Below are 27,160 nucleotides of genomic sequence, written 5' to 3'. Positions count from 1 at the left end.
AGGAAAAACACACCTGCTCTTCAGAAACTGTGTTCATCGGTACCACAACATTAGGGGGAGCAGTTCCCTCACCAGCACAAATGCATTATCAAACTCAATCCACTATTGTTTAAAAAGCAAAATACAGCTGCAAGTGAAGTGTTGATTTCTGTTGCTGAATTATGTAACTGTCTTTGTACAGTTAAGTCTTATTTATGATGGAGAATTTTGTTTAAAATGAATTCTTGCAAGTCTATTAAAACAACATAGTTTTTCAAATTGCTATTCTAATGGTGAATGCAAAATGCCTAATGCCTGGGAGTGACCAGTATATACTTTATCCCAAGAGCCAGTTCAAAAATTTACACTAAATTTTAAGGAAAAAAAACATAATTGACGTGAGTCATAAAACAATGGACCAATCCCACCATCTAGTAGCCAAGCCAGCTGCTCCAATTAGAACACTGTTGCACTTGGGGTTCACTAATAAGACTATGGTTCTTTGCGAGGGCATCAAGAGATCCAAGAAAGATGAAAATCCTCAATGGCTCTGAGGATTAATTACAGTAAAGAGTCTCCTTAATTAAGAGTTCCTCCACTAACTAGGAAGTCATCAGGAAGGATTGTGCATGCGCTGGCAACTGTAGCATCTGCACGACCATTCCTGACACTTTTCTGGTCTACAGAAGATAGTGTTGTTTAAAGTAGTGCAATATGATCTTCAGCTTTCACCCAGAATGCAGATAAGGCCTTGAATCAACAGTGCAGTACTGCACTGAAGTGTGAGCTTTGATTTTTGTGCTCAAACGTTAGCATGGGACTTGAACACAGAACATAAGACCATAAAATACAGGCACAGAATTAGGCCATTTAGTCCATTGAGTCTGCTCCACCTTCCAATAATGGCTGTTGTTTCTCAACCCCATTCTCTTGCCTTCTCCCTGTAACCTTGGTCCCTTACTAATCAAGAACCTATCCATCTCCATATTAAAGGCATCAATGATTTAGCCTCCACAGCCCTCTGTGGAAATGAGCTCCATAGATTCACCTTCCTCCACCTGAAGAAATTCTTATGTCAATTCAAAAAGCCAACCCTTTACTCAGAGACTATGCCTTTGACTCCTAGTCTCTCTTACTAGTGGAAACATCTTCCCCACATCCACTTTATCCAGGACTCTCCATATTCTGTAAATTTCAATCAGATTCACCACCCACCCCCAACCAAACAATCCTTCTAAACACCACTGAGTACAGACTTAGAGTCCACAACTGCTCCTCATTTGGCAAGCCCTTCATCCCTGGAATCACATTTGGAATATTATGAGTTTTGGACCCTGTATCTAATAAAGAATATGCTGCACAGGCAAGGGTCTACAGAAAGTTTACAAAAATGATGCCAAGGACGTGGACTGGGCTGAGCAAGGTCAGAAGTCATATGACACCAGATTATAGACCACCTGACTAAGGGGCGACATTCTAAAAGCTTGTGATTTCAAATAAACCTGTTGGACTATAAAGTAGTGACAAAAAGTCACCTGTGGGACATGGGCACTGCTGGCTGGATCAGCATTTATTGCCCATTCTTCTTGTCCTTGAGAAGGTGTGGTGAGCTGCCTTCTTGCTGTGGACTGACCCACAATGCTAAGGCGGCGCATTCCTGGATTTTGAGCCAGTGACAGTGAAGGAATGGTGATATATATCCAAGTCAGGTTGGTAAGTTGTTTGGAGGGGAACTTGCAGGTTGTGGTGTTCCCACATTTCTGCTGCCCTTATCCTTCTATATGAAAGGGGTCATAGGTTTGGAAGGTGCTGTTTGAAGATCTTTGGTGAATTTCTGCAATGTATCTTGTAGATAATACACTCTGCTGCTGAGCATTGCTGATAGAGGGAGTGGATGCTTTTGGATGTGTGGTGTTAATCAAATTGGCTGCTTTGTCGTGAAATGTACCTTGTAGATGGGGCAAGGTTTAGGAACAAAGTCAGAAATGATAGGACACCAGATTATAAGTCCAAAAAGGTTAATCTGAAATCACAAGCTTTTGGAGAGACTTCACCTGACAATGGAGCAGCGCTCCGAAAGCTTTTGATTTCAAATAACCTGTTGGACTACAAGCTGGTGTCATGACTTCTGACTTTGCCCACTCTACTCCAACATCAGCAGCTCTATATCAAGGTTTAGAGAGACAGGAGAGGAGTTACTTGTCACAGTATTCCTTGCCTCTGACATGGTCTTAGAACCACTGTGTTTATGTGGTGAGTCCGTTGAGTTTCTGGTCAATGGTAACCACTAGGATGTTGATATTGGAGATTTAGTAATGGTACCGCCATGGAAATGTCAAGGGATGGTGGTTAGATTGCCTCTCATTAAAGATGGTCATTGTCAGGTATTTAGGTGGTGCGAATGTTACTCGCCAATTGTTAACCCAAGCCTGGAAATTATCTAGAACTTGTTGCATTTGAACATGGACTGCTTCAGCATGAGGAATTGTGAATAGTGCTGAACATTGCGCAATCATCGGAGAACATCTCCACTTCGAACCCTATGATGGGAGGGAAGGTCATTGATGAAGTAGTTGAAGATGGTTGATTCCAGGACCGGAGGAACTCCTGCAGAGATATGCCCGTGCTGATCTGACTGACCTCCAACAATCACAACCATCTTCCTATGCACCAGCAGACTGTTTGTCCTGATACCCACTGATTCCAGTTTTGCTAGGGGTACTTGATGCCACACTCGGTTGATGTGGCCTTGACGTCAAAGACCATCACTCTCACTCCACCTGGAATTCTGCTCTTTTGTCCAACTTTCAACCAAGGCTGTGGTGAGGTCAGAAGCTGATTGGTCCTGGCAGGAACTAAACCGGGCACCATGTAGCAGGTACTGCTTGATAGCATTTTTGATGCCACCTTCCATCATTTTCCTGATAATTGAGTGTAGACCTATACAGTGGTAATTGGCAGGTTAGATACGTCCTGTTTTTCTGTGTACAGTATGTGCCTGAGCAATCTCCACATTGTGGAGTAGATGCCAATGATGCAGCTGTACTGAAAGATCTTGGCTGTGGGAGCTACAAGTTCTAGAATACATGTCTTCAATACTATTGCTGGCATGTTGTCAGGGCCCAAAGCCTTGGTGCCTCCAACCATAACTTGAACATATGAATTGAATAGGCTAGACACTAGTTTCTTAATGCTCCCCTTCAAAAATTGGGCCATGGCAACTTTATGTTCACCAGACAGGGGTGTTGATTCAAAGTTTCATCTAAAGATAGTGCCTTCAAATCTATCACAGTATCCTAAGTACCAGCCTAGACCGTGGTACTCAAGCTTCTGGAGTGGAATAGATTACACAAAAGTGTTATTCCTGCTATGATTGGATAATACGAAAGGAATCAGGAACTGGAGAACAATAACCAGCTGCAAACAGATGAGTAAGAAAAGAAAATGTAGTGAGTACTCAGCATTTTAAAAGTGAACATAAGGAGGAAGGCAGGCAAACTAAAGAGAGACAAACCGCATTTTTTGAAACACAGATTAATAACAACTTTTTGAGAAGTTTGCCCAAAAAACTTGCAGTTTCACTCAGTATGTCTGCTGTTTGCAGTTTCCACAAAGCTCTCCAGGGGTCACTATTAGCCACTGAAAACATCTTGGATTTCAAGAATTGACTATTCTCAGAATTATTGCTATAGCGATGGCCCAGGAACAGGAGGGAAAGCTTCAAATTGTGAAATTAATAGTACCGGATTCTCTTCAGCAATTGGGTGCTAGTATCACAGACTATCTCAGAACTATCTGATTGCTGACATTTACCAAATCCATCTACGCATGTCAAAGAGATTAATCAACAAAGGGTGCATCAGATCAAATCCTAACTTTGTTCAGCAATGCTCAACACCTCTCCCCAATCTATAGCAATACAACAATCAGAAATCTGGATATTTCAACAGCATTACATCATTATACCTCTATCCCATGATTTTTGACTGAAAGACTCAAGAGAATTTTAGACTGCATCTAACTTGTCCTTACCTACCCCAGAACTGCTTGATGGGACAGAATAAAGCAAGCTTTACAGACATGTGCAACAGCAGCAGGAACAAGTTCCTCTGCTACTCAAGTCTGCTCCACCAATCAAGAACTGTTTGCCCCGTTACTCATCAAGAATGCATCTAGTTCTGCCTTTAAAATATTCAATTACTCTGCTTTCACTCCCTTTTAAGGGAGTTCCAAAGACTCTCATAAATCTCTATGTGAAAAAAATTCTCTATTTAAATGGACAGCCACTTATTTTAAACAGTGACTCGACTCCAAGTTCTAGATTCTCACACAAGAGGAAGCATTCTTCCCACATTCATCCTGTCAAGGTCCCTCAAGTTTTATATATTTCAGTCTTAATTCATCTAAATTCCAAAGAGTGTAAAAGCCCAATCTGTTCAACATTTCCTCTTAAGATAACACTTTCACTTCAGATATTAATCTGGGGAACCTTTTCAGAACTGCTTCCAATGCATTTACATCCCTTCAGTTACAGTCTCACCACGACCCAATCTGCCTACTTGTGTATTCAATCCTCCTTGCAATAAATGATGTTCTATTAGCTTTCCCAATAATGTGCTGTATCTGCAAATCCAACCTTTTGCAAATCTTGCACCAGGATATTCAGACCCTTTTGCATCTAAGACCTCTACAACCTCTCACCATTGAGACAATATGCATCAGTTTTCGTTCTCCTGGCAAAATGGACAATTTCACATTTTCCCACATCACATTCCGTTTGCCAGAATTTTGCCCACTCCCTTATCTATATCCCTTTGTAACTGCCTATGCCCGCTTCACAACTTACTTTCCTACCTTCCTGTGTGTTAACAGCAATTTTAGCTGCCATTCCTTTCTCCCTTCTTCCAAGCCTGGGAGAGTGGTGGTGGTGGTGGATTTCATAGGAGATGGTCCCAGCACAGTTCAGGTGTAGACCATCAGTACAATGCAGCTCTCACTTTTCTCAGCATGGGCATCAATGCCCATGAACTAAAATCTATATTACCAAACCAGTCTTAAGCCACACATTAATTTGTCTGTACCTCAGGTGCTGTGCCTGCCCTGGGACTGTCTGATGGGGTCAACATATAGAGGGAGCTTTACTTTGTATCTAACCCTGTTCTGAACCAGTCCTGTCAGTGTTTGATGGGCATTCCTCCCATCTTCACATACCCTGTATGATTGGACTGAGACAACTTTATTTTGTTTAGCCCATCCTCACAGAATATTCCACAGAACAGTGTGGAAGTAGCTTCACCTCGAGGGTGTGAGATACTGGCACTGAGGTTAGAAACCAGAGAGCTTTCCATTCCCAAGCACCAATAACCCTTACCAAAAGCACAAAACTCCTTTAAAAATTATCTTCATCACCCTGAAACTGGCATTTGAGCTTGGCCATAATGCAAATCATATTCAACAGAAATCAACAGTTCTATGACATTGGTCACAGTCAAAGCATATAGTACAAGCTGACATTGGCCAAAGCAAGATTGTCAATGCCATCTTCAAACAGGATATCCAGTACTTTTAAGTGAATAAGAATGGGAAAGATGGCATTGTAATTGATTTTTTAAAAAATTTACATTCCATAATTATACTATCAAATTAAACCCTACACAATGACTAATACACACACTAACTGAAAGTTTATGTGGGTGAGCATGCAGTTTGAAATCAAGGATTGCCTTCATGACCTCAGATGTCCCCTCATCTCTTCTCAAGTACCTGACCTAATGCAGAGGGAGATGTCTGCACCTGGGTCATCTCCACAGTCTCCCAGTTTTCACATCTTCCAATCCAAATGTTTTAGGGTTGGAGGTTAGAAACAGGTCAGGGTCTTTTTTTGTTAAAATCAAGACCTTCAAGGTGAATTACATTGTTAGACTAACTTGCATTAAGTTCTTCTTAACAATGGATTTTCTGATGCTCCTGAATATCAGCGTACAATGGGCACCAGATACAAGAACATCTCACCAGGCTACCAGCCTAGATACTCTTTCTACAGCATAGAACAGTACAGCATGGCAACAGGCCATTTGGTCTCACATGTCCATACTGACCGTGATGCTATTGTAATCTCATCTGCCTGCACATGGCTTGTATCGTTCTATTCCCTGTCTGTTCATGTGTCTGTCTAGGTGCCTCTCAAACTTAGCTATCATACCAGCTTCTACAACCTCATTTGGCAGTGCTTCCAGGCATCTTCCACCCTGTGTAAAAATCAAACCTGTCCCGAATGTCTCCTTTAAGCTGTTCCAATCTCATTTTAAACCTATACCCCCTAGTAGACTTCAACAATCCACCCTATCCACAGTGTCTCAAAATTTTATGTACTTCACCCTTCAGCCTCTGACACTCTAGCGAAAACGATCCAAGTTTGTCCAACTTCTCCATATAGCTAATACACTCCAATTTAGGCAATATCCTGGTAAACCTCTTTTGCAGCCTTTCCAAAGCCTCCACATCCATCCTATTGAGTGGCGACCAGAGTTGCACCTAATTCAAGTTTTATACAGCTGAAATATGATTTGCCAACTTTTATACTGAGATTTCTACCTAGATTTGGCACCAGCAAGACTCAAGTCATTGGCAGCTCACTTTAATCAATATGGAATATTTTAACGCTAATTGATAGCTTCAAAGAATCAGTGGTGGCAGGACATCTGCTAGGAAAGATATTTTTTAAGAACGCAATTAACTTTGGCAAGTTTGTGATCTGGTTTAAATATAATGGTGAGGGATGAAGTAGGACTTCACATTCTGTCAAGAATCAAAATACAAACAACACAGTAACTGCATTCCACTTACAACAAGTTAGGGACCTTAAATTGTCTGCAATTTTGCTTTTTTCTTCTTCATGGGATGTGTGTATTTCTAACAAGGCCAGCATTTGTTGCCCATCTCCTAACTGCCCATGATCCAAACTGACATGCGAGGGCTCTTTTAAAGGAAAGTTAAGAGTAAACCACAATGCCATGGGTCTGGAGTCACACATAAGGCAGAGAGGACAAGACTGAATGATTTCCTTCTTTCAAAAAATACGGTAGTGAGCCCAATGGGTTTTTACATCCGTTGGTGACAAACATTATGGTCATTATTACTGACAGTGGTTTCAATCCAAAATTTTAATTAAAAGAATTTACATTCAACACAGTGGCATTAGAAACCATTTCCAGAACATTAATCTGGGCCTCTGGGTTACTAGTCTAGTGATATTACCACTATGCTACCACAACACCCTGTTACTACTCCACAGCTGCTAACAGTAACAGGATGGTTATGTTACTGGATTGGTTGATCTAGAGGGCTGGATTAATTAACTAGCTGTATGACAGACATCAAATTTAGACTCAGCCTGTCAAATACAGTTTAATAAAAAAATCTGTGTTAAAAGTTGCAATCAAGAATGGCAAGTTTATAATGACCAGTTTCTGTCTTTACTCTCCCGCGATTCCAGAACCACAGCAACATGGTCGGCTCTGAGCTGACCTAGCAAACTACTAAAGTGTGGGGAGGAAACCTTACATGAACTATCAGCATTGGTACACAGCCTGCAACTGTTGCCTGCTCTTAACTGTTCCTGAGGTGGTGCTGGTAAGATGACTTCTCAAACCACCATAGTGTATCGGATGCAGGAAATGCTCACAGTGCCATTTGAATGGGAATGTGCTTCTTTAAAAATTGCTGAATGTTGAAGTTGAGGCATTGTTTTCAGAGGACACTATGCATGCTGTATGGTGTGATTCTGCCAGCCTGTGATACATGTACTGCAAGCTCCCAATCTCAATAAAGGGTACTAGAACTTTTTGAAGTGAAAGAAATGAAGGCCTGCATTTCAATGACAGGACACATTTGAAAGTGTTAAATGGCTCTCTGAAGTACTCTCACAAAAAAGCAGTTTACCAAATTAAAGCTACTATTTAAATGAAAGACATCTCAAAGCGCTTCACAGGAGTGTGAACTAAGTAGCCAAAAGCACAACCAAAGTAGCAAGTTTAAGCAACATGTTAAGAAGACTAAACAATAAAAAGGAGTATTACTTTGGGGAGACAATTCCAGAGCTGTAAGTCTACACAGCTGAAGGCTCTTCTGAAACTGGTGTGACAATAGAAATTGCTGATGCAGAGTGGCGAGCATTAGAGGAAATTGGGAAGAAGGGAACTTTTAGGTTTGGAGCGGAGGACAGAGGGCGAGGGTGCGAGAGCGAGGGTGAGAAAGCGAGACCCCATCATGCAACTGTGCCCCGAGAAGGAATGCTCACCTGAGTCCTGCAACCCCTCTGACAACCAGATTATCACTTGTCAGAGTGCCAGTTTTATCGAAGCAGCAAAATTCCACTTTCCCGGCAAAGGGGATTCGGAAAGGCTCTGTGCAGTAAACATCTGAAAGAGGAAGCAGCAGGTAGAATGTTACTGTTCCGACTATCAGTCTGCAGAATTTACTGGTGTGAAGGTCAATCAAACACAAATGTTGCGCACGAAGGCATTCTAAAGACTGCAATCCTGCATTGATTATACCACAAAAAAGGTTGTATTGACTGTAAAACAATTGGAAACATCCAGAGATTATGGAAAGCACTATAGAAATGCAAGTTTCTTTTTAACCAAACAGCTATGACATTTGTCCTTGAATGGAATGCATCAATTTTGCCAGAATATGAAGGATATCTAGAAAAGCTTATATCTCCTGCAGCAAGGAAGATTAAAGAGTAATTTGGTAGGTAGATATAGATAAACCTGTTCCATTGGCAGGTGAAATGGATCAAAGGGACATGTCTTTAAGATCTGGTACTCAGGAAACATGTCTTCATACAAAATGCAACAGACACTAGGTCAATCTACCATTTTAAACTAGACATTTAACAATATAATTCACGAGAACGATGGTAATCCAGGGCAAGGGCTAGCATTTGTTTCATATCCCTAACTGCCCTTGAATGGCATAATTTGCTAGACCAGTTCAGCGCCAGCCACGCTGCTGTGCACCTGCAGTCACACACAAGACGACTGGACAAGGACAGATTTCTTTCCCTAAAAGGACTCTGGAGAATCAGGAGGCACATTGGCCTAGTGGTATTGTCTTTAGCCTAATAATCCAGGCACCCAGGTTCAACTCCCACCACGGCAGATGATGGAACATGAATTCCAGAGTCCAATGATGACTGTGAAACCTTTGCTGATTGTTGGGAAAAACCTATCTATCTCACTAATGTCCTTTAAGGAAACTGCCATCCTCACCTGGTCTGGCCTACATATGACTTCAGATCCACAGCAATATGGTTTGATTGTTAAGCCCCTCTGGGCAAATAAGGATGAGTGATAAATTCTGACCTAACTAGCAACGAACATCCAGATAAATCTATGACACCTTTGCAATCTTTGGGCTTCGACAATAATTAATGGTAGTTTCATGAACACCACTATGGATACTAGCTTTCAATTCCAGATGATAACTGAACATAGAACATAAGACAATACAGCGCAGAACAGGCCCTTCAGCCCTCAATGTTGTGCCGACCTGTGAACTAATCTAAGCCCCTCCCCCTACACTATCCCGTCATCCATATGCTTATCCAAGGACTGTTTAAATGCTCCTAATGTAGCTGAGTTAACTACATGGGAGGCAGGGCGTTCCACGCCCTTACCACTCTCTGAGTAAAGAACCTGCCTCTGACATCTGTCCTAAATCTATCACCCCTCAATTCGTAGCTATGCACCCTTGGACAAGCTGAAGTCATCATCCTCGGAAAAAGACTCTCACTGTCCACCCAATCTTATCCTCTGATCATCTTGTATGTCTCTATTAAATACCCTCTTAGCCTCCTTCTCTCCAATGAGAACAAACCCAAGTCCCTCAGCCTTTCTTCATAGGGCCTGAGCTCCAGACCAGGCAACATCCTGATAAATCTCCTCTGCACCTTTTCCAATGCTTCCACATCCTTCCTGTAATGGAGTGACCAGAACTGTACGCAATATTCCAAATGAGGCCGCACTAGCGTTTTGTACAGTTGCAGCATGACATCATGGCTCCGGAACTCAATCCCTCTACCAATAAAACCTAAAACACCGTAAGCCTTCTTAACAGCACTATCAACCTGGGTGGCAACTTTCAGCGATCTATGTACATGGACACCAAGATCCCTCTGCACATCTATACTACCAAGAATCTTTCCATTGACCTGGTATTCTACCTTCCTATTATTCTTCCGAAAGTGAATCACCTCACATTTATCCGCATTGAAGTCCATTTGCCACTTTTCAGCCCAATTCTGCAGTTTATCCAAGTCTCCCTGTAACCTGTAACATTCTTCCACACTGTCCACCACTCCATCGACTTTAGTGTCATCTGCAAACTTACTAACCCATCCACCTAAGCCTGCGTGCAAGTCAGTTATAAAAATGACAAACAGCAGTGGTCCCAGAACAGATCCTTGAGGCATACCACTAGTGACCTGACTCCAGGTGAATCTTAGCCTGGGCCCATGGATTACTAGAGGTAATCGGAAGATAACAAAGGGTGAAGCTGGATGAACACAGCAGGCCAAGCAGCATCTTAGGAGCACAAAAGCTGATGTTTCAGGCCTAGACCCTTCGTCAGAAAAGGGAGATGGGGAAAGGGTTCTGAAATAAATAGGGGGCGGGGGGGGGGGGGGGGTAGGAGGACCGAAGATGGATAGAGGAGAAGGTTGGTGGAGGAGAGGAGAGCGTAGGTGAGGAGGCAGGGAGGGGATAGGTCAGTCCAGGGAGGATGAACAGGTCAAGGAGGCGGGATGAGGTTAGGAGGCAGGAAATGGAGGTGCGACTCGAGGTGGGAGGAGGGGATAGGTGAGAGGAAGAACAGGTTAGGGAGGCGGGGACGAGCTGGGCTGGTTTTGGGATGCAGTAGGGGAAGGGGAGATTTTGAAGCTTGTGAAGTCCACATTGATACCATTGGGCTGCAGGGTTCCCAAGCGGAATATGAGTTGCTCTTCCTGCAACCTTCGGGTGGCATCATTATGGCACTGCAGGAGGCCCAGGATGGACATGTCATCTGAGGAATGGAAGGGGGAGTTAAAATGGTTCGTGACTGGGAGGTGCAGTTGTTTGTTGCGAACCGAGCGTGGATGTTCTGCAAAGCGGTCCCCAAGCCTCCGCTTGGATTCCCCAATGTACAGGAAGCCACAACCGGTACAGCAGATGCAGTATACCACATTGGCGGATGTGCAGGTGAACATGTGCTTATCACCATTTCTTGCAACTCATTCCTCACACCCCGCCTCCGGAATAACCACCTAAAGAGAATTTCCCTCGTCCTCACATACCACCCCACCAACCTCCGGATACAACGTATCATCCTCCGACACTTCCACCATCTACAATCCAACCCCACCACTAAAGACATTTTTCCATCCCCACCCTTGTCTGCCTTCTGGAGAGACCACTCTCTCCGCGACTCCCTTGTCCGCTCCACACTCCCCTCCAACCCCACCACACCGGGCACTTTCCCCTGCAACTGCAGGAAGTGCTACACTTGCCCGCACACTACCTCCCTCACCTCCACCCTCGGCCCCACGATGACTTTCCACATCAAGCAGATGTTCACCCGCACGTCCACAAATGTGGTATACTGCATCTGCTGTACCCGTTGTGGCTTCCTCTATGTTGGGGAAACCAAGTGGAGGCTTGTGGACCGTTTTGCAGAACACCTATGCTCAGTTCGCAATAAACAACTGCACCTCCCAGTCACGAACCATTTCAACTCCCCCTCCCATTCCCCAGACGACATGTCTATCCTGGGCCTCCTGCAGTGCCATAGTGATGCCACCCGTAGGTTGCAGGAACAGCAACTCATATTACATTTGGGAACACTGCAGCCCAATGGCATCAATGTGGACTTCACCAGCTTAAAATCTCCCCTCCCCCACTGCATCCCAAACCAGCCCAGCTCGTCCCCACCTCTCTAACCTGTTCTTCCTCTCACCTATCTCCTCCTCCCACCTCAAGCTGCACCTCCATTTCCTACCTACTAACCTTATCCCACTCCCTTGACCTGTCCGTCCTCCCTGGACTGACCTATCCCCTCCCTACCTCCCCACCTATACTCTCCTCTCCACCTATCTTCTCCTCTATCCATCTTCATTCCACATCCTCCCCTCTCCCTATTTATTTCAGAATCCTGTCCCCATCTCCCTTTTTTGAAGAAGGGTCTAGGCCCGAAACATCAGCTTTTGTGCTCCTAAGATGCTGCTTGGCCTGCTGTGTTCGCGTGGATTACTAATCTAGTAACATTACCACTATGCTACCGTGCCCTCTAGAATAATGCTTGTGCGAATCAAGAGTATTAAGGAATATGAAATCACAGTTTATGTTCTTTTCCCAGCTTTAATCTCTATATTTGTTAAGCTGGAGAACTTTACAATAACAGCTGCACCACAAATGACATCAGCTTCCCCAGACTAGGAAGGAAGCAGGATCCTGAGTTTATGTTCCCAATTACTATGTTCTGGCCTTTTTTTGGAAGAAGGGCATGAATCAGCTGTATTAACTGCTGTAGGAAGGTAGCTGTGAGTTACCTTCATCAACCATTGCCATTTGCAGGGTCAAAAATCTAGAATACTGTCAGGAAGGGAGTTACAGGATTTTAACCAAGCAACAGGAGTGGCAACATTGTTCCAAGTTGTGATGATGCACAATTTAGAGGGAAACCATTTTTTAAAAATTCATTCAATGGATGAAGGCGACACTGCAAGGCAGCTTTTATTGTCTATCTGTACTTGTCCAGTGGGCAGTTCAGAGTCAATTACATTGCTGTGGGTAATGAGTCACATGTAGGTCAGACCGGGTAAGGATGGCAGTTTCCTCCCCTAAAGTAAATTAGTGAAACAGATGGGTTTTTCCAACAATCGACAATGGATTCTTGGTCATCATTAGATTCTTACTTCCAGATATTTTATTGAATTTAAATTCCACGATCTGCCATGGCAGGATTCGAACTTGGACGTTATTTGGGTCTTTGGATAAAAATCCAGCGATAATACCACTAAGCCATTGCCTCTCCCGCAGGTGGTGGCGTTCCCCCACATTTGCCCTTCTGAGTTTGTTGGTTTTGAAGGAGCGATTAAAGAACCCTGGTTAAGTTGCTGCAGTGCATCTTGTAGATGGTACACACTGTTATCACCCTGCATCAGTGGTGGAGGAAGTGACTGTTGAAGTTGTTGGATGGCGTGCCTATCAAAGCAATCGTTGTGTGTCCTTGGTAATGTCCAGGTTTTTGAATATTGTTGGAGATGCACGTATTTGAATAAGTAGAGAGAGAGAGAGAGAGAGAGAGAGAGAGAGAGAGAGAGAGAGAGAGAGAGAGAGAGAGAGAGAGAGTGTTCCACCACACTCCTGACTCGTGCCTTATTGATAGCTTCAGGAAGTCAGGGGTTGGGTTACTTGCCACAAAGTTCAAAGTTCAAGACCTTAAAATCTGCTGTTGTAGCGAAGTATTGAGATGGCTGGTCCAGTTCAGCCTCTGATAAACAGTTAACTCCCAGAATGTTGATAGGTGATGATTCAGCTTTAGTAATTCCATCGAGTGTCATGGGGTATTGGTTGGATTCTGTCTTGTTAGAGGTGGAAATTGACTGGCACATGTAGCACAATTGTCATTGAAATACTGAGCACCCAGAACATTTGAGATGAGATATTCCTGAAGCTGCTCCTTCGGTGAGCTTCTTTTAAACTGTCCATCACTATTCATGATCGATGTGGCAGGACTGCAGAGCTTAGATCTCATTCACTGTGTGGGATTTTCTGGCACTGTCAATCACATCCTCCTTTCACTATTTCGCATCAAGTAGTCTTATATCTTAGCTTCACCACATTGACTCCTCATTTTTAGGTTGAATTGGTCCTGCATCTGAAATTTCCTGCTGCATTCTTCAATGAGCCCAGGTTCATCTCCTCGTCTAGTGGTCATGGCACAGTACAGGAATATGCCAGCTCACAAGGCTACAAACTGTGGCTGAATACAAATCTGCTGCTGATAGCCCACAGCATCTTATGGATGCCTAAGTGAAATAGGTGGTAACCAGTAACAGGCTCAACTTAATACTATACGTCTTCATGGTGTCTGCAGCCAATGTTGAGGACCCTTGGGCAATTCATTCCCAACTTTATACTGCTGTGCTGCCAGTCCTGGTGGGTCTGTCCTGCCAGCGGGAGTGGACATTGCGGGTCGGTAATTACAGCACCTAGAACATTGTTTCACGGTACGAATCCATAGGGACAACTACATCAGACTGCTGCTCTACTCGTTAGTGGATACTAATACAATAAGAATGTTAATAGGTAGAATTTTGCAGGGTTGGATGGACTGTGTTTGCCACTGTCATTTCGGTGACTTGGTCAGTGCTGAATAGTCCATCCAGTTTGATACAAATCCATGGTTTACTGGGCCATTTCCAAGAGCGTGCGAGAGCCAATCACATGGCTATGGGTCTGAAGTCACATGTAGGCCACAAGGACATAAAAAGGGAGCCTCTGTGATAAAAGGAGCTGGGCCTAGGGAGCCACTCCCTAGCAAGAAGACGACCACTTCTGAGAAGGTGATTGAAACGGAGAGGAAAGTAGATAACCCCTCACCTAAAATATTCTATTTTTGCAACCTGTTTGAAATATGCTGATAGTGACAGCTGAGCTGATAAAGTAACATATGATAATATAACAGTGTACATTTAAAATAAAAAGACCCAAAACATTTCAGTGATAAATACTGGAATGGACAAGAAGCCACACAGATTAGCCAATGTAAAAGGTTTGGTCAGATTGATGAGACTAGAGAAAGGTTATGAAAGGAGCCAAAGAAAGTTAGGGAGGCCAAAAATTCAACAAGATAGGTCTCAGATCAAGGAACACTGGAACATAGAAACAGGAGGCAGCTATACAGCCTCTCAAGCCTCTTCCGCCTCTCAATGAGATCATGAAGGATATCATATCATATCAATATCCTTTTCCAACAAAACTCTTCTAATTTATTTAAAATCTTTCAACTGAAAGGAGTTGGGGAGAGGAGAATGGAAGATCAGCAATATGAAAGGACAGGAGGTTGTGCAGTTTGCAGAAGCAGAATGAGACAATGCATTAGGAGATGGAAAGCCACAGTGGGATTACAGGATGCTGTGCATTATGGGGCACAAGTGGAGTGTGTGAATAGACAGGTGGAAACAAGGCCAAGAAAACAGGGCACTGGAATCAGCCTGTATGGGACTATCGCATATATAATAGTTTAGCTGTTAATATTAGGGAAGTGGAAATGAAAGGGTTATAGTGACTAATAAAATAAAACCTAGTTTGCAGTAGATAATTAGTAACCCAGTATAGATGGTCAGTCACGCAAAGCCATAATAGTTATTAAACAAAATCAGAAGACAGTCAATAACTCAGTTAAACAGTCATCATCCCAGAATACTAACCATTTTTGTCTAAAGATGTTTTCCATTTTGACCAATAGAAGATAGCTATCACTACAGATGTAAACATTACATATGATAAATGGCGCAGAAAATGTGGCCAACCAGCCCACATCAGCATTTGGGCTCTGCTTGAGCTGCTTCACATCTTTTCTCATCTAAATCCACCACCATAAGGCTTTATTCCCTTCTCCCTCATCTGCTTGTCCAGCTTTCCCAAAAAGGCCTGCTTTTGCAACAACCAGTCCCTCTAATACTAAGTTACACATTCAGCCTGCCCTCTGGATAAAGAAGTTGCTTCTAAATTCCACATTTGATTTCTTGGTGACTTTCCTCATGGCCTCAACTGCTCTACACGAAAATGCTATTTTTTTCTAAATAATTGATTCCAAAATCTTTCATAAGAGCTCTATTGGGTTAGCCCTCACCATTTATTCCCACCGCCCAACTTCTTCTCCTGATTTTTTACCCATGCATTTCTGGTATCATCTTTGTCATTTGTTTCCCTGCAGCCTCTTTATTGCCTCTGTGTCCTCTTTGTAATATAGTATCCTGAAATACACACAGTACAAGTTTGATCTAAACAAGATCTGATACTGATTTAACATTAATTCCCAACTTTTCAATTCTACCCTTCCAGAAACAAAATCTTATCGTGGTTTGCCTTTTCTGTGGCTTTGCGAACTTGGTAGTAAAACTTCTAACTCATGTATTTATTCCTCTACTCCATTTAGATTTGTAATTTCCAAGCTACCAGTGACTTCCATATTCTTTTGTCTATATTGAGCTATATTTTAAACAATGATTTGTCTAAGTTTAGAAATATCTTTCTGCATTTTTTCCAAGTCCTTCTCAGTGTGGACAACCCACCCCAGCTCCAAAATTTGGTGTAATCTACAAACTTAGAAATGGTGTTTATATTCTAAAGTCCATATCAATAATATAAATTTGTGAATAGCAAATTCCCAGAATTGATCCTTGTGGAACACCACTTCCCAACACCTGCCAACACTTACAACTATGCTTTATCTCACACTCTGGAAGTCAGAAATGAACAATCCATTTTGTCATTTGTTCCCCAACTCCATGGACACTAAAGGCCTTTTGAAAGTCATTAAACTTACAAGTTCCTATTTGTTTGAAAATTCTGCATAAAGTTCAAACATTTCTGCACGTATGGGGAGCAAATTCTATCAGAGGACACAGCTACCTTCCTTCCAATCACCAATACAACTCACCATGTGAAGAATTTTGCACTGACATTAAAATTACAACTTTGAACTTTGTTTAAAATTCAAGTATTTTTTAAAAAATATCAATCTTTTCACAAAATCAAAGTTGTAAAGTTCTTCAGTCTTTTAGAAATCCCCACACTGGCCCCAGTTCAAATACAAAAATTTTACTTTCAGTAACATCACAATTTTACAAAATCACATCAAAAGAAACGTCAAATATTTCTGCAGTGTAGACTTATTTGTGGGATCTATTTGTCTGCAAGACAACTCACAATTAACAGTTAAATACTGCAGGTGAGTTATTTAACTGTCATGCACTGCAAGATGAGGAACTCTTTCCTTCCTGATGGATTACATTTCACAGACACTGCAGTCATCTAAAGCCAATCTTAAACAAACACAGGCACCACGTTTGTACATCAGAGGACTTGTTCATCTGATAGGGAGCAGCCCATGTCAAATTTCAACGAAAGATTTATTCCCACTTGAGAAATAATATCAGCACTAACTAAGGAGCATGCATTATAGTTCTCTCATCAATGTCATAATGAAAGGACACACCAGCCCAGGGAAAACTAAGCCAGACTCAAATGGATGCTGTTTGTGAATCAGTACTAAGTTTTCCCTTTTCTCACCTCCGTCAAACCACCCTCCTCCAAAATCTGAAAACATTGTTTCTGATCAGAGGAGGGCTTTGCTATCCTTGGAAAGTGACTGATTTCTAACTCCCAAAGTATTTTTGTTCACATGTGAACTATCACACACGATGATACACACTATTCAACCACAGGCAGCATCATACAGCAGGAGTCACTGGATAGCAGTCAAAAATAACAAACACCAGCTGATGTTCATTCTCTGGAGGCATGAAGAGCAATCAACCAAAGCATGCCTGGCTAAGAACAGCAAATAATTCAGACCAGGGTTTGAATCAGATGTCCTCTTGAACAGCAGTTACTAATTTATTGGATATGCTGAGGAAACCTGACAGACGAGTTTCTTTTGGGGAGCTTGTGGGCAAGTACATATTAAACAATCCACTTCTTCCCCTTAAACCAACCTCCCCCCACCCCCACAAAGAAGAAGGAGATGGTAGGAACTGCAGATGCTGGAGAATCTGAGATAACAAAATGTAGAGCTGGATGAACACAGCAGGCCAAGCAGTATCAGAGGAGCAGGAAGGCTGACATTTTGGGCCTAGACCCTTCTTCAGAAAAACAAAGGGAGACACTCTGTACTGAGCCATTAACAATGCAAATAATTATCTGACAGACCCAACATCACCTTGAGGCAATCACAGCACCAACATCTTACAACACTGTCTATGACTAAGCACACACTAACAACAGGTTGAATTCATACAGCGCCTTTAATATAGTAAAGTAACTCAAGGTTTTTGTTTAAACCACAGCCTTACCAAGCAAACTTTGACACTGAGCCCTATAAAGCCATGACCAAAAGCATAGCACAGGGGAAGGTTTAATGGAATATCTTACAGGAAAAGAGAGGGAGGCAGCGTTGAAAAGATTTACGGAGGTTCACAACTTAAGGTCTGAAGGCATAGCTAAATGTTGATCTATTAAAACTGGGGATACCCACAGGCCAGAATTGGAGGAGTCCAGGTATCTCTCAGGATTGTAAAGCTGGATGGGGTTGAAGAATAGGGGCAAAGTTATTTGGAAACAAGCATAGGAAATTTAAAAACATTTGAAGACACTTCACAGAAGCTTGGTCAGACAAAAACTTGACACCAGACTTGTGGGTGAGAGATACCAAAGAAGTTCAGGGAGACAAGTCAAGCACTCGGTACAGAACTTCTCAAACTGTGGGTCATGACCACAGAATGAGGTCACAAGATGAGATTTTGGGGTTATGAGCTTCAAGGCAGCTACTGCTGCTCTGAAGCTCAGACTAAACACCACCAGTCTTCCTCTCACTGCCCTTTTCATATTCTGGCCTCATGTCCATCCCCAAATTAACCTCTACTTCCCCTTCAAGCTATTTCTGCAAACGTGCTTCCAAGGCCATTCCTTACCTTCACTTACGAGTGTTGAGAACATGAATTTGCTGGCATTTGGAATAGTGAAGGCAAACTGAATATGTACTGAATGGAAAACGATAAAAGTATAAGAAGATGCATTCCATGCATCAAAAGCCTGAAACTCTCCCCTGAAGAACGCTGAAACATCCTGCTCAATTAAAAACTTCATGGAAATGCAACTTGTGGTTGAGTGATCTCTGTTCGTTATTGTAGCATGGGTGCCATACTCTCTCCGTACTTGCGTCTTTGTTTGTTTGCTGCTTTGTGTATACCATACATTCTCAGATTTGAGACAACTATACTGTGTGGCAACAAAACACTAATATGTATTATCCTAGTGCATTCTTGCATGCTAGTCTGTATTGATTTTAATTGAATTGCATGTGTGATATTGCTTCCCTTCCTACATCCAAAAATAAAGAAAGGAGCATTTTTGAGATTGCAAGTTTAGTCCTTAGCCCTCTTCCAGCAACTCAAATCTAATTTGCTGACAATCAGGTAAATGAAGAAGTGGTTGAGTTATGTAACAAATATTCCCAACCCATAAATCACACAGAAAGAGAGAGCACAGTGACTTTCTACATTTTTCACTCAGACAAGGTTTGCCAAGCCATATTTCTAACTTTGGCCTAGCTCTGAACATCCCGAAGAGATTTGCACTGCCAACCTCTTTTTTTTTTATTAGGATATAAATTCATGAGCAATATTAGCAAGAAAGATGATATGAAAACCATACGACACACCGCTAAATAAACCTCTCTACCACTTATCCCACTACCAATGACTTTTAGGTTTTGCTTGCTACAAGTCACTAGAAACACTGCAGTCAGCCATTGCCAATACAGTATTAATTGGTTAAATAGGGAAAACTCGCTTGGCACTGTTCAACTTGTAATAATGTTTTCACGTTTCAGGGAAACTGATCTGATGTTCAGTCATTATGATCATGGAATTTTACAGCACAGAGGGATGCAGTTAGCTTACCATGCTCGAGCCAACTCCTTGAAGGAACTTGCCATTTAGTTCCACTTGCCTGAGCTTTTAAATCATTCTTTTTCTAATAAAAGCTGCAACAGATTCTGCTTGATCCACCATTTTGGTTAAAGTCAAATTCTGCTAACCTCTGCACTCAGTCTTTTCCCTCCTTTGCTTCGTAACTCACCAAAGAGTCAGTAAAAACAGCTTATCTCTAATTTAATATAAAAACCCTTCATGATTTTGAGTAAGTCATCTATATTTCCTCATCTTCTTTGTCATATTGAAAACAAAACAGTTTCTCTTGCCTTCCTTTATAACCTGAAACTCATCTCTCTCTTACCTTAGCAAATCTCCCTTGCACCTGCTCTGGGACGCAGACATCTTTTCTTAAAAAATGCCTAAGTCTTTTTTTCATTCATTTGCGGGGTGTGGGCATTGTTGGCTGGGCCAGCATTTACTGTCCGCCCCTAGTTGTCCTTCAAAAGGCGGTGGTGAGCTGCCTTCTTGAATGGTTGCAGTTCACCTGCTGTGGGTTGATCCATAATGTCCTTAGGGAGGAAATTCCAGGATTGTGTCCAGCAACAGTGAAGGAATGGCGATATATTATGAAGTCAGGATGGTGAGTGGCTTGGAGGGGAATTTAAGGGTAGTGGTAGCCCCTTGCATCTGCTGCCCTTGTTCTTCTAGAAATGAAGTGGTCATGAGTTTGGATGATGCTATCTAAGGACCTTTGGTGAATTTCTGCAGTGCATCTTATACACACTGCAGCTACTGACCATCAGTGGAGGAGGGAGTGAATGCTTGTGGATATAGTACCAATCAAATGGACCTTTTTTGTCCTGGATGGTGTCAAGCTTCCTGCGTTGTTGTTGGAGCTGCACTCATTCAGGTAAGTGGGGAAAATTCCATCACACTGCTGACTTGTGCCTTGCAGATGGTGGACAGACTTCGGGGAGTCAGGTGGTGAGTTACTCGCCTCTGACCTGCTCTTGTAGCCACTGTGTTTCAGTGGCAAGTAAAGTTACTGGTCAATAATAACCCCCAGGATGTTGACAGTGGGAGGTTCAATGATGGCAACCATATTGAATGTCATAGGGTGGTGGTTAGATTGACTCTTACTGGAGCTGGTCAAAGCCTGGCATTTGTGTGGTATGAATGTTATTTGCCACTTGTCAGCCCAAGCCTGAATATTGTCCAGATTTTGCTTTATTCAAACATGAACTGATTCAGTATCTGAGGAGTCATGAGTGGTGCTGAATATTGCACTATCAGTGAACATCCCACTTTTGACCTTACGATGGAGGGAAGGTCATTGATGAAGAAGTTGAAGATGGTTGGACCCAAGACATCACCCTGAGGAACTCCTGCAGAGATGTCCTGGAGCTGAGGTGGCTACCCTCCAATAACCACAACCATCTTCTCACATGTCAAGTATGACTTCAACCAGTGAAGAGTTTTGCCTTCGATATCAATTGATTCCAGTTTTTCTAGGAGACAGTTACAGACAAATCAGAGACAAATACTGTGTGGTTTATCCAGTAAGTTGTGGTTGAAGTCCCTAACAAATACTTTGCATCGGTATTCACTGAGAAGGATACATTCCTGATCCTAGGTTCTGTTTCAATATAAAAAACAATCATTACCCATTTAAAGCCCAATTAACCATTTTCTACCAAAGGCTGATGCAATGATATTTTAAACTACAGTAGTTTTAGTAAGCTTGCAAAATATGAAATGACCTCTAACACAATATGCATGCCTAGAATGCAAACATTTACAGCTTTCAGCTCCACACAGTACTTACGGAGTTTAGCCAAGGCAATAAGAGAAGTGTTGACTGCCAGTGACAATTCAATCGGGAGCTCGGGAGGGACAACAGACGTTAAAATTAGCGTGCACTCCAAAAACAACTTGTAACGGTTTCTGTTTGGGTCCTTTGTACCTGCAAACAAGAATGAAAAGATTTAGATATATCCACAAAGAACAGAATTCTTTGAAACTATTAAAGTGCTTCTAGCTTACACCAACCAGGAGATTTATTGACTTCTACATTCATTAGCTTGAGACCCAGAAAGGTTCAGTATTAAACAGCCTTTGAAGTGCATACTTCCAACATGGATTAAACGTTGATTAGCATACAGCTCATTGCAAGGGAAAATAAAGCATTCTTAGATATTATAAATGGTTTTTATTGGAGAAAGGGCATCAGAATGTACAGTATAATCTAATAAACATTAAATAGAAATAATATCTGGAGTATGATGAATGTTTTACATGAAGATTCCCATTTACAAGGTGTTAGTATTTTTGAGATCCTACTGTTTGGCCACTTGCTCTAAAACAGTCAATTAAACAACCATTATGCTTTAAACTATCCCTCATCCAACATAAAACTCTCCTTGCAACTAAATTTACTGTTTTGTTTCCTGATCTACACCCTATAGTTACAAAAATCTGGGATGCATCAACTCCACTGCCATTCTCCACTTTTCAGACTGGCATAAAAATTATCACAATATAACCATCAGCGTCAAGACATAGAATGAAAGTAGGCTACTCAATAAATAACTTCGTGAGAACAAACAGCACCACAGCATGTGTCGGAGACTGTATGGTGCAGTGGAGTACAGCACAGAACTAACAGACTTATCACGTTTTAGTTCAGATATATGGGTAGCCTGTCTCGCATTAAAGGTTTAAGTCTCATAGAATGCAGAGAGATCGGGTGGTGATGAAAATACAGTGTATGTCACAATATTTGCGAAGACCAAGCATATTAAAACCTCCAATGGCCATTTTGACCACCCTATTTACTCAGGTAACCCTAGTGTAACCATAATATAAACTAATTTGAAAGAAATCACAGAAAATGTAGAGGACTGAGGGGAACATTCACATTATTGTGTCTGTGCCAGTCAATGAATAGGTGTTGAGCCCAATTCCATCTTGCTGCACTTAGTTCACCAGCCCTGCAAGGTTCCAGCTCGAGACAAACAATAGACATTTAGCCAGATGACCGTGGCTGGCCATTATGAATGCATCATTCAGCCAACAAGGTATTGACTGGTGTTTGAAAAGCAATTTTTACTATTTTGGTTCCTTATTCTTTGAGTAAAGGAATGCATCAGCAAACAAAAGAATGATAATCCCACGTAAAATGTTTATAAAAGAATATTAGACGTTCCCCAAAATATTTCAGATAAAACTCTTATGCACACTCCTGACTTGAACACGATCACAATGAAAACAAATAGATCAAATCATTGCTGTAATTGTTGTCTGCAGGCAAAAATATGAAAAGTTGAGTGACTTATATTCAAATAAGCCATTTGTGTAGAAGTCCAACTGCCAGGTCACACATTTGATATAAAGCGATGCTTTAGTGCAGTGATGTTAAATAATTATTTTATAAATTTATTACTTCCAAGCTTTCTTTTCCCTCAAGACAGGTATCAGTAATGTTCATTCTTCTCATGTGACATGAGTACATTCTATCATTATACTCAAATCAAACATCAAATCATGGAGGTTTATGCCAATTTAGAGACTGTGGCTCTTTTCCTTCCATGATACAATGCAGATTATTTTTTCCATTTCAGCATTAGCAGCTGAATCACTTGCTATCCCATTGCCAATCTCCTGCTCGCCTAAAGACTTCATGAATAGGTACAGCTCCACAGTTCACTCTATGTCTTCCTCTTCAGTGCTAAACACTGACCATACCCCATTAGGGTGCAATGCTTCAGTGCTTTACTAGACTAGGTTAACCTGACCCAGAATAAGACTAGCAATGTGGCGATTGACGGGGAAATGGTTTGTTGGTGGGAGTTTAAATTAACTTCACAAGGGGATGAGATACTGACTGCAGGTACAGTAGTTGACGATGTGCAAACAAGTACAGACAAGAACCACTTTTGGAAAACAGTGTGTATATAATCAAGATAAAGCAGAAGGGAGTATGGCAGGGCTGGACAACATTTATTTTAATGCCAAGAGTCTTGCAAGGACGACAGATGAGTTGAGGGCGCTGATTAACACACGAGGGTATGATATTACAAACAAATAAACAAAGTCAGGGAGAGATAGGTAGATATGAATGAAAATCTCAGATGTGTAAAAATAAAAATGCAGTGATAGTAGTAAGGGATTGCAAGTTTCCGAAAATTAACTGAAACCAATAAAAGGATGAAAGACAGAATTCTTAAGATATGTCCAGGAGAGTTTTTTAAGCCAACACGTAGCAAGCCCTACTTTTAGGGAACAAAGCCAGGCAATTGGTAGATGGGAGAGTGGGGAACATTTCAGTGACTGTGACCATAATTCGTTAAGATTTAAAGTAATTATGGATAAGAGTAAATATGAGCCAGAAATAAATTCTCTCATTTGGGGGAAGGCTGACTTCACTTAGGTAATACAGGATTCAGCCAAAGTGATCTGGGAGCAGCTACTTGCAAGAAAATTGACATTAGAGCAGTTGGAGACTGTGAACATGGTAACAGTGAGAATGCAGGGCCAAATGAAGGTGAAGGGTGGGATCAGCCAGCCAAGAGAACCCTAGATTTCAAGGGATGTCCAGAATTGCATAACAGAAGAAAAAACAAGTCACAGATATCAAGAGTTCAAAACAGCAGATTCCCTACAGGAATATAGAAAGTGGGAGGGTTATTTTAAAAAAAAAATGAGTGACACAGGGACATGAGAAAACACAGGCAGATAACAGAAAGGAAAATCCAAAGGCATAAGTATGTTCAGAGCAAAATGATACCCAGGGAAAAAGAGAAGGACCCAGAGACCAAAGTGGCAATTCATGTGCAAAGTCAGAATATATACCCAAGGTTTTAAATGGGTTTGTTTCAACAAATTAGCATTGGCAGGAGGGAGGTATAAGTGAATTTAGCTGCCTTGAAAGTGGACAAACACCCAGGCCCAGATGAGATATATCCAAGGCTGCTGTGGGAGGCAAGGGAGGAGATTTCAAGAGTGGTAACATTAATTTACAAATCTCTAGCTACAGTAGGGGTGCTAAGGACACGAGGGCTCTAATGATAAACCAGGAAACTACAGGCCAGTGAATCTAATATCAATGAGAGGGAAATTATTGAAAAAAAAGTTCTGATGGACAGAATTAAACTCCACAGAGGGGCAAGGATTAATCAAGAATAGTCAGTATGGCTTTGTTGGGGGAGGCGGTGGAAGAGATCATAATAAATTTTATTGCGTTTATCAAGCGTTAACTAGATACATAGATGAGGAAGCGCAGTCTACATCTATTTTAGTAAAGCTTTTGATAACATCTCAAAAGACAGTCTGGTTAAGAATCTAAGAGCCAATGGGGTCCAGAGCAACATGGTATATGGATCCAAAGTTGGCTTTGTACGAGGAAGCAGAGAATGACAGTCCAAATCTATTATTGTGACATCAGAGCCTGAGTTGAGTGGTGGACTACCGAGTTCAGTGCTGGGTGCCTTACTACTTGCAGTTATATTAATGATCTAGCCATGTTCATAGGAGATATGATCAGTGAATTCACAGGAGACACAAAAATTGCCTTAGTCTAAAGAATGAAGTAGATTGGTCAAAGGGCTGTATATTGGCAGCCGTAGCTAGATTTAAAATCGGGAGAAACATTTTCCCTTCATACAGCAGTCAATAACTGAAGGTGTGAAGTTTTAAGGTAAGAAGCAGAACATTTATGGGCCAAATATTGGAAAGTGGGATTAGTGTAGATTTAGACTAAATTTTTGTCAGCACAGACTCAAAGGGCCTCTTCTGTACTGTATGATTCTTAGATTTTATGTTTTGAGGGGATTTGAAGAAATTCTTTTTCACATACAGGGTGGTGTTTATCTTGAACTCACTGCCTAAAAGGGCGGCTGAGACAGGAATATTCAAGATATTTAAGAAGAATTTAGCTGAGCATTTTAAACTCCATAGTATACAAGATTATGGGCCAAGTGCTGGAAACTGTGATTAGAATAAATAAACGTTTGCTGGCTTACTTGGACACGATGGTCCAAAGGGCTTTTTCCTTTGCTGTAAAAACTTATGATTCGGAGAACAAATATATAGCACAGGGAAGCAGCCCCTTCCTTTCCGACCACCAAACCTCCCTCTTATATCGAAGGCAACCCCTTGGTCAGCTACAACTCTACAGTCAGCTCTGCTTCTTTACCTTGGAGTGGAATCTTTCCTTCCATAACATCCTCCCCTCTCAGAGGGTGGAGAAGTATTTTGACTCCTCACCTCTAATAAGAAAGGCAACAGTAAATACAGTGACTGGCACTGGTTTCATGGTCTAACAAACCTTACTGAATCTGCAATACATAGTAAAAATAACTCTTTCCAGCTTACCTTCAACCCAGACATATACAGCTGCTGCAATAGCAAAGATGAGAAGGAAAAGGATGAAAATGAATGTCTCCAGATTGTTGGCTGTAACTCTTTTGACTCCAAACAGGATTGTTCGTAGCAATTTGCCCTAGGGATTTTAAAGCAAAACTCAGAATTATTTACACAAAAAAGATTTACATTTTCCTTGCACACTTTTCCAGTTTTCTGCTCCACGAACCTACTACTTGGTTCACACCGGGGATGATCAACATTTGGGCAATAGAGCAAACTCACATCCAGGATATATATATGAGATAAAAATCAAACAGTGAGAGACAGGCAAAGATATGGTTGTGGATGACAAGAAAAGCACAAGGTTGGGGGGGGGGGGGGGGTGCAAAGTGGAGGAAGAGAGAGGGAAGGACGGCCAGCGCCAGAGAACAGGCACACACAGCATACCAGAGAACAAGTGAGTTGGGGGCAAGATTTAGGGGGGAGGACAGGTCATGTGAAAGAAAGAAAAATAAAGCAGGAAGTGAAAACATGTATACAGAAGGAAAGAGTGAGAGAGAATATTTTAGCACTTGCAATTACGTAGTATCTTTACTCTTTAACCTAATTTTAGATCCATTGTAAAACAGTCCCTGAACAGAAACAAAACCTAAAACTAAAAGTTAATGGAAACTTATAAAAAGCTGAGCAGAAATTTATTGAATCAATATAATGTTGTCCGGGGTGATGACACACTCCAGTACCTGTGGTGCTCATTGGTCTCTAAAGGCACTTTGCCAGCAAACACTGCATGATTCCTTTCAATGGGCACCTGAGCAGGGATGTAACTGCAAAACAGTGTCAGACAAGCAGACACAATGACCCCTTCCACAGCTCGCTACCTGGACATGTTCATGGCCACTTTGGATAAGCCTAGCAGCAGGCTTATGTAAAGCCCTTCACTCTGCTGGACCTTCCCTACACTGGATGCCCATAGTTTATAAGTGTGGAGCTGAAGTGCAGTCAAGGGCAGCACAGCAGTTAGCACTGAGGTCTCTCAGCGCCAGGGACCCAGCTTTGATTCTAGCCTTGGGTGACTGCCTGGTTGTACATTCTTCCCATGCCTGTGCGCGT

The 27,160-nt window shown here is 41.9% G+C and overlaps 1 protein-coding gene across 1 annotated transcript in view; it reads right to left on the bottom strand.

Annotated features, from left to right (window-relative positions):
* atp13a1 (ATPase 13A1) overlaps positions 1–27,160 on the bottom strand; it is a 102,492-nt gene that overhangs the window by 35,565 nt on the left and 39,767 nt on the right. The window contains exons 10-12 of the mRNA XM_059639921.1: positions 26,057–26,183; positions 21,510–21,647; positions 8,279–8,399 (exon numbers count right to left, since the gene is read on the bottom strand). Coding sequence (XP_059495904.1) covers positions 8,279–8,399; positions 21,510–21,647; positions 26,057–26,183 — 386 coding nt within the window. The remainder of the gene's footprint in view (positions 1–8,278; positions 8,400–21,509; positions 21,648–26,056; positions 26,184–27,160) is intronic.

Source organism: Stegostoma tigrinum, chromosome 35, assembly GCF_030684315.1.
Source record: "Stegostoma tigrinum isolate sSteTig4 chromosome 35, sSteTig4.hap1, whole genome shotgun sequence".
NCBI classification, from domain to species: domain Eukaryota; kingdom Metazoa; phylum Chordata; class Chondrichthyes; order Orectolobiformes; family Stegostomatidae; genus Stegostoma; species Stegostoma tigrinum.
Note: the sequence above shows the minus strand (reverse complement) of the source record. Positions and strands in the feature narration are given on the sequence as shown.